The following is a 9,181-nucleotide window of genomic DNA, read 5'->3' on the forward strand; positions in this document are numbered from 1 at the left end:
TCTTTTTTATATTAAATTAATATGAATCATTAACAATATACACGCAGAAAACAAAACGATCAATAGTATAGTCAATTTTCTAATTCGTATTAAAACGTTAATTTTTCACGTGATTAACACGGTCAAAAGTTTTTCCCCACCCTATACGGTCGAAATATAAAAATGAAAATATAGTATATACGAGGGTTGCTTATCGTTTTTCAAAATATTCTCCAAAAAATTTGATTTGAACGCATGGTTAATGGACTAAACTTCAATCACAAACGCCCAAGAAATAATTCAGTCAAACGGATTACGGGGTGGGCAAAAATTTTTGATCGGTAGCGTATATTAATAAAAATCGATTCAATTTTACAGATCGGCCAGTACGAGGCCCTTAAAATTGTAAAAAAATACAAAATGGACGGTAAAAAATTACTGGTAAGTAATTCATAGAGGGTGTGATCGATTAATAAATTTAACGCCCCGATAAAGCGGTCGCGGAAGGTATATACAAACGTAGATTTCTAATTCTTTCAACGTCAATATCGAGTGATTTCTTCTTAACGATTATCTCCCTCTCCAAACTACCCCTAATTTGTATCAACCTCAATTCCGAATGTTCCGCCTGCTTCAATTCCGCTCTTAAAGCCGCTTCTGATTCCCCCGTATATTTAGCTTCGTCCATCAAACCTCGATGTACTTCGTCCCTGCAATTATCCACTCGCGGTCTTGACAATCTATTATCCAACCGAGTCTGAACTAATTTTATCGGTGTATCCAATCTCCGTAAACCGGATTTTAATTTTTCTTTCAATATTTCCGCATCGACAATTTGTCTCAGTGTAACTTTCAATTCGTTCTCCAATCTCCTTATCACGTTTCGAGTGGTTTCTATTCTGTCGGTTAAAGCGTTTTCTACTTTATCGGCTTGCGTTCTTAGATCCCTAGACGCGTTCGTTAGTATATAATCCACGATCGATCTTAATTCTATGGATTTTTTTCGAATCGATTCCGATTTTGAGACGGTTTCTTCGGTGAATTGTTCCCAATATTCCGGAGTGGTTTGATTGCGAGGATAATAAACGGAACCCGGTTTAAATAACGGCGTGTTCGACCTGTTATTTAATGACATATTTACCGTATCTATTTCGTGCGATATTTTTTTATCGGACCAATCGAATTCGAGTTGTTGTTTGGCGTTTCTGTTGTCGATGAGTTGTCGTTGAACGTTTTTCAATATCGATGAAAACGATTCTCGAATTTGCGAACATAGAGAATATTCTTTGGTCAATTCTTCTTCTACTTCGTCTCTTATCAATTCTACATCCATACGATCGTTTCTTCTTTCTATGCATTCGTTTGCTATCGATTCTGGTATAATCAGCACTTTACTAGCTTGTTGTATTCTTCTTTTTTCTTCTTCTAAGTAGTAGATTTCTTCGGTTATATCCGATATGGCCTTTTCTAGTTCGGTTTTACGTTTGTGGAGTTCTAATTCTTTGTGATACAATTTTTTGGTGTTTTCTTGTTGATTTTTATCGATTAACGTGAGGGAATGTTCCAGGCATTGTCTGCCGTTCCAATCTATTAGATTTGCTCGTTTTTGTTCTTTATTTACCATCTCTAATAATTCTTTATTGTGGTACTTCCATTCCGATTCGCTGTATCTGTGTATAGAATATTTATCTACCACTGGTCTGATACCTGTTAGTCCCGATAGAGGGCCCCAATTGACTCTCCCAGTCGCCCACGGTCCTACCGGGCCCATGTGCAATTCCAGCGGGGGCGGTCGAGAATCGCGTTTTTGGGGTAAGTAATCGAAAGGTTCCGATGTTATTGGACGTAATTCGTTGGGAACCGGAACTTCCGTAGCTGGATTTTTAACTTCGGGGTGTGTTCTACCCACTGTAGCGAATTTTTCGTCCATTTTTGAGCACTAAACAATATTTTCGCACTAAAAACTTTCGTTATGACGACCGATTTATCGATCTAACATGTTTTAGTACGTTTGATCGAATTTAGGAACGTGCTGTTTCATTTTTGTGCATACAGTGTCGTTCGAAAGTTTCGAGATTGAATACTTTATAGGGAGATAACATAATGGCTAATTTAAGGTTCAAAAAAGTTGTTTTGGATTAAGAGGGCGTGTTAATTTTCATTTTTTTACGATATCCCGTTTGAAATTTCACATTCGAACCAATAAATTGAGATATATAAGTAAAAAAGAAACTCTAGTGTTGACTCGCACTGTATTACGTATTAAAACGATTAAATATATGTTGGAACGTACAAAATTTCGATTATTTATAGATTTTCATGGTAAACGAGTAAAAAAAGTGAATCAGTAGCTTCATTTTCGAAATATAATTAAAAAATAAAACACGAGTGTTGGCTCGCACTGTATTACGTATTAAAACGATGAAATATATGTTGGAACGTACAAAATTTCGATTATTTATAGATTTTCATGGTAAACGAGTAAAAAAAGTGAATCGGTAGCTTCATTTTCGAAATATAATTAAAAAATAAAACACGAGTGTTGACTCGCACTGTATTACGTATTAAAACGATGAAATATATGTTGGAACGTACAAAATTTCGATTATTTATAGATTTTCATGGTAAACGAGTAAAAAAAGTGAATCGGTAGCTTCATTTTCGAAATATAATTAAAAAATAAAACACGAGTGTTGACTCGCACTGTATTACGTATTAAAACGATGAAATATATGTTGGAACGTACAAAATTTCGATTATTTATAGATTTTCATGGTAAACGAGTAAAAAAAGTGAATCAGTCGCTTCATTTTCGAAATATAATTAAAAAATAAAACACGAGTGTTGGCTCGCACTGTATTACGTATTAAAACGATGAAATATATGTTGGAACGTACGAAATTTCGATTATTTATAGATTTTCATGGTAAACGAGTAAAAAAAGTGAATCGGTAGCTTCATTTTCGAAATATAATTAAAAAATAAAACACGAGTGTTGACTCGCACTGTATTACGTATTAAAACGATGAAATATATGTTGGAACGTACGAAATTTCGATTATTTATAGATTTTCATGGTAAACGAGTAAAAAAAGTGAATCGGTAGCTTCATTTTCGAAATATAATTAAAAAATAAAACACGAGTGTTGACTCGCACTGTATTACGTATTAAAACGATGAAATATATGTTGGAACGTACAAAATTTCGATTATTTATAGATTTTCATGGTAAACGAGTAAAAAAAGTGAATCAGTCGCTTCATTTTCGAAATATAATTAAAAAATAAAACACGAGTGTTGGCTCGCACTGTATTACGTATTAAAACGATGAAATATATGTTGGAACGTACGAAATTTCGATTATTTATAGATTTTCATGGTAAACGAGTAAAAAAAGTGAATCGGTAGCTTCATTTTCGAAATATAATTAAAAAATAAAACACGAGTGTTGACTCGCACTGTATTACGTATTAAAACGATGAAATATATGTTGGAACGTACAAAATTTCGATTATTTATAGATTTTCATGGTAAACGAGTAAAAAAAGTGAATCGGTAGCTTCATTTTCGAAATATAATTAAAAAATAAAACACGAGTGTTGACTCGCACTGTATTACGTATTAAAACGATGAAATATATGTTGGAACGTACAAAATTTCGATTATTTATAGATTTTCATGGTAAACGAGTAAAAAAAGTGAATCGGTAGCTTCATTTTCGAAATATAATTAAAAAATAAAACACGAGTGTTGACTCGCACTGTATTACGTATTAAAACGATGAAATATATGTTGGAACGTACAAAATTTCGATTATTTATAGATTTTCATGGTAAACGAGTAAAAAAAGTGAATCGGTAGCTTCATTTTCGAAATATAATTAAAAAATAAAACACGAGTGTTGACTCGCACTGTATTACGTATTAAAACGATGAAATATATGTTGGAACGTACAAAATTTCGATTATTTATAGATTTTCATGGTAAACGAGTAAAAAAAGTGAATCAGTAGCTTCATTTTCGAAATATAATTAAAAAATAAAACACGAGTGTTGGCTCGCACTGTATTACGTATTAAAACGATGAAATATATGTTGGAACGTACGAAATTTTGATTATTTATAGATTTTCATGGTAAACGAGTAAAAAAAGTGAATCAGTAGCTTCATTTTCGAAATATAATTAAAAAATAAAACACGAGTGTTGGCTCGCACTGTATTACGTATTAAAACGATGAAATATATGTTGGAATGTACGAAATTTTGATTATTTATAGATTTTCATGGTAAACGAGTAAAAAAAGTGAATCAGTAGCTTCATTTTCGAAATATAATTAAAAAATAAAACACGAGTGTTGACTCGCACTGTATTACGTATTAAAACGATGAAATATATGTTGGAACGTACGAAATTTCGATTATTTATAGATTTTCATGGTAAACGAGTAAAAAAAGTGAATCGGTAGCTTCATTTTCGAAATATAATTAAAAAATAAAACACGAGTGTTGGCTCGCACTGTATTACGTATTAAAACGATGAAATATATGTTGGAACGTACAAAATTTCGATTATTTATAGATTTTCATGGTAAACGAGTAAAAAAAGTGAATCAGTAGCTTCATTTTCGAAATATAATTAAAAAATAAAACACGAGTGTTGGCTCGCACTGTATTACGTATTAAAACGATGAAATATATGTTGGAACGTACAAAATTTCGATTATTTATAGATTTTCATGGTAAACGAGTAAAAAAAGTGAATCGGTAGCTTCATTTTCGAAATATAATTAAAAAATAAAACACGAGTGTTGACTCGCACTGTATTACGTATTAAAACGATGAAATATATGTTGGAACGTACAAAATTTCGATTATTTATAGATTTTCATGGTAAACGAGTAAAAAAAGTGAATCGGTAGCTTCATTTTCGAAATATAATTAAAAAATAAAACACGAGTGTTGACTCGCACTGTATTACGTATTAAAACGATGAAATATATGTTGGAACGTACAAAATTTCGATTATTTATAGATTTTCATGGTAAACGAGTAAAAAAAGTGAATCGGTAGCTTCATTTTCGAAATATAATTAAAAAATAAAACACGAGTGTTGACTCGCACTGTATTACGTATTAAAACGATGAAATATATGTTGGAACGTACAAAATTTCGATTATTTATAGATTTTCATGGTAAACGAGTAAAAAAAGTGAATCGGTAGCTTCATTTTCGAAATATAATTAAAAAATAAAACACGAGTGTTGACTCGCACTGTATTACGTATTAAAACGATGAAATATATGTTGGAACGTACAAAATTTCGATTATTTATAGATTTTCATGGTAAACGAGTAAAAAAAGTGAATCGGTAGCTTCATTTTCGAAATATAATTAAAAAATAAAACACGAGTGTTGACTCGCACTGTATTACGTATTAAAACGATTAAATATATGTTGGAACGTACGAAAATTCGATTATTTATAGATTTTCATGGTAAACGAGTAAAAAAAGTGAATCGGTAGCTTCATTTTCGAAATATAATTAAAAAATAAAACACGAGTGTTGACTCGCACTGTATTACGTATTAAAACGATGAAATATATGTTGGAACGTACAAAATTTCGATTATTTATAGATTTTCATGGTAAACGAGTAAAAAAAGTGAATCGGTAGCTTCATTTTCGAAATATAATTAAAAAATAAAACACGAGTGTTGACTCGCACTGTATTACGTATTAAAACGATTAAATATATGTTGGAACGTACGAAAATTCGATTATTTATAGATTTTCATGGTAAACGAGTAAAAAAAGTGAATCGGTAGCTTCATTTTCGAAATATAATTAAAAAATAAAACACGAGTGTTGACTCGCACTGTATTACGTATTAAAACGATTAAATATATGTTGGAACGTACGAAAATTCGATTATTTATAGATTTTCATGGTAAACGAGTAAAAAAAGTGAATCGGTAGCTTCATTTTCGAAATATAATTAAAAAATAAAACACGAGTGTTGACTCGCACTGTATTACGTATTAAAACGATTAAATATATGTTGGAACGTACGAAAATTCGATTATTTATAGATTTTCATGGTAAACGAGTAAAAAAAGTGAATCAGTCGCTTCATTTTCGAAATATAATTAAAAAATAAAACACGAGTGTTGACTCGCACTGTATTACGTATTAAAACGATTAAATATATGTTGGAACGTACGAAAATTCGATTATTTATAGATTTTCATGGTAAACGAGTAAAAAAAGTGAATCAGTCGCTTCATTTTCGAAATATAATTAAAAAATAAAACACGAGTGTTGACTCGCACTGTATTACGTATTAAAACGATTAAATATATGTTGGAACGTACGAAATTTCGATTATTTATAGATTTTCATAAGTAAGTGAAATAAAAACAAATCTGTGTGTTAATCTTTATAATTTATCGTACAGTGTGATCCGAAATTTAATGTTCTTAAATTTTGTTTTAGAAATTTTGCGAGGACGTAGAAACAATTGATTTGACAAATAACGAGAAGATTATTCTGATGGGGTTCATGTCCTGGATGAATTTGAACTCGAGTTTCTCTAATATACCGAGTGATTCGACGTCGAGTGCAAGTGATTCGAAACGCGACGTAAGTGAACCTTCTTATTTAAATATGGAAGAATTTCACCCGAAACATAATTACGCAGAATATAAAAATTATCCACGAATTTCGACGAATTATTTCACGTATTCAAATCCAAATTCATCGAGAGACGATATCGATTCAATTTCTTATATTTCGAATGAATACATACATCCTTTAGCGCCTTCTCAAAATCGATACGATCAAATAACAATCCAACGGATCAAAGAATACGATAAAGAAGATTTGGATAAGGAAAAGAAGATGCAATACAAGGTCTCTTACTTGGAAGTTATTCAGCCACGTACGGAAATCGATGGTCAAATCGAAAGTGATCGAGAAACGTTTCACAATTCGATATGCGGATGCGCATGCTTCTGGGGGTGTCTACAGAAACGTCAAAAGTGATCTTTCTATTTATAAATGTCAATTTTATGAAATTGAATGAAATAATTGTTTTTTGACTGGCCCTGTATTACAATTCGACGAATATCAATAAAATCGATTATTATTATTGAATTTCGCCTATAATCGAAAAAATACAGGGCGATCTATTTAAAACGTACTGAAAAAAAAACATAATTATTACTCACCCTGTATTCGAATTAGAGAATGTCACTGAAATCGATCATTTTCTACAAATTTATATCGAAAGTTGTCGAAAATGTGATAAAAATGAAGGATTTTATTGAAATTCGTGAAAATCGGATACAGGGTGATACATAAATACGATTTTGTTATTAAATGGATCACCCTATATTAAATTTTAATAAATATCAATAAAATCGTACACTTTTATTAAATTTCGACTATAATTAAACGTATGATTACAGAATATTATAACCCTTTTACATATTTTTTAATATACAGAATGTTTTACTTGTTTATCTATAATTATTCATAACTTTTCGATTACCCTGTATAACGTATTGCAAATTACATTTTGATAACATGAAAATCGAGTAGAAGGTTGATTTGGGAAAAAATACGGGGCGATCTATTTAAAAAGTACTGAAAAAAAACATAATTATTACTCACCCTGTATTAGTATTAGAGAATGTCACTGAAATCGATCATTTTCTTTCATTTTAAATTCGAAATTTGTTGAAAATTTGATCAAATTGATTTTCGTTATAATCGAGTACAGGGCGAGACATATTTACGAATTATTTAGTATTTTTTCAAATGAATCGCCCTGTATTCGATTTCAACGAATATCCATTTTAAATTATATGAAAAGATCGATTTCATTGAAATGCGTTAAAAAAGAATATAGGGAGATACATAAATATGATTCTTCAAGTTTTTTTTTAATGGATCACCCTGTAATAAATTTAAATAAATATATAGTCAATAACGATAATTTCCTTCAAATTTACATTCGAAAATCGTCAAAAATTTGATAAAAATGATGGATACTATAGAAATTCGTCGAAATCGAATACAGGGCGAGTCATAATTCAAAAAAAAATTTGAGATCTCGACTTTTGGTGAGACTTGTAACACCCTGTATATTAAAAAAATCGTTCGTTAATATCAATTTCGCAACTATCTAATATATTTTCCAATAAATGTTTCTGATATTTCTCATAACAACCATATTTATCGTTGAAATATAAGACATACACCCTGTATATGATAAGTAACCAAAATATTTCGTCGGAAATGGAAATAAATACAACAAAAATCAATTATTGCGCTTTATTTATGGGAAAAAATAGACAAATAATTTAATAAACAGTCTCAATGCCTCCGTTCGTGTCTCGAACGAACCCTTTGATCCTCCCTGCTCCTTATACGACTTCTCCTCCTCCTACCATCTCGACTCCTGGCGCGCCTATCCCTCTCCCTGGACCGCGATCTTCGATAATTACATTTTTTTTCTGGTTTATTCTCGTCTTCGACGACATTTTTACCCTCCGGACGTTCGTTTTCGATTTTGGGCCCCAAATCCGATCGATAATCGTAATTCACGTTGAAAGCATCCTCGAAATTATCGATTGTTTCGAACGGATCGATCCCGTAATCGTACACGACTCTAGTATCGACGTGAGGGAATTGTTCATAGGATCGAGCCTCCGCTTCCCTTTTTAAAGCCGCTTCCTCTTCCGCTTTACGTTTTTCTGTCAAATAATCCCCGTACATCTCCATTTGATTCTTTATAACCTCCCTCAACACTTCAGTGTGGCTCTTATTCCTCCCTGTATGCACGGATTTGTATTTGACTCGACGCCTTTTTGCATTTCTCTCTCTTATCAATTTTTCTTCTTCAGTTAGTTCATGTTCTTCTTTTTTATTAATATCGATAATCCTGGAACAAATACGCTCAAATAACCGATTTTTTTTTAATCGATTTTTGGTCAACTTACGAAGTGAATTCTTTGGGTATCGGGGGACGTCGGGTGTTCAATCGACAATACTCATATAAAGCGAGTCTTTCGTCGGTGGAAAACGTCGAAAATAATCGATCACTAGTCATCGGATCGCTATCGATTCCATTCCAAGCTGTTGGTACAAAATTTGAAATAAATTTGGATTCAAATTCAAAAATTTATTAACGAAAACGAATT

General features: G+C 31.5%; 2 protein-coding genes across 2 annotated transcripts; both read right to left on the reverse strand.

Annotated features, from left to right (window-relative positions):
* Nucleotides 1-457: 457 nt before the first annotated feature.
* LOC130443373 (tektin-4-like) lies at nt 458-1,909 on the reverse strand. Its single transcript, XM_056777946.1, has one exon. It carries the CDS (start codon nt 1,907-1,909, stop codon nt 458-460), a length of 1,452 nt encoding a protein of 483 aa, XP_056633924.1.
* A 6,403-nt stretch (nt 1,910-8,312) lies between these two features.
* On the reverse strand, nt 8,313-9,166 carry LOC130443308 (uncharacterized). Its single transcript, XM_056777874.1, has 2 exons — nt 8,981-9,166; nt 8,313-8,922 (listed from the first exon to the last, which is right to left on the reverse strand). The coding sequence occupies exons 1-2, from the start codon at nt 9,088-9,090 to the stop codon at nt 8,355-8,357; spliced, it is 678 nt and encodes a 225-aa protein (XP_056633852.1). The 5' UTR covers nt 9,091-9,166; the 3' UTR covers nt 8,313-8,354.
* Between the last annotated feature and the right edge of the window lie 15 nt (nt 9,167-9,181).

The sequence above is a fragment of the Diorhabda sublineata genome, chromosome 4 (genome assembly GCF_026230105.1).
Source record: "Diorhabda sublineata isolate icDioSubl1.1 chromosome 4, icDioSubl1.1, whole genome shotgun sequence".
In the NCBI taxonomy this organism is placed as follows: domain Eukaryota; kingdom Metazoa; phylum Arthropoda; class Insecta; order Coleoptera; family Chrysomelidae; genus Diorhabda; species Diorhabda sublineata.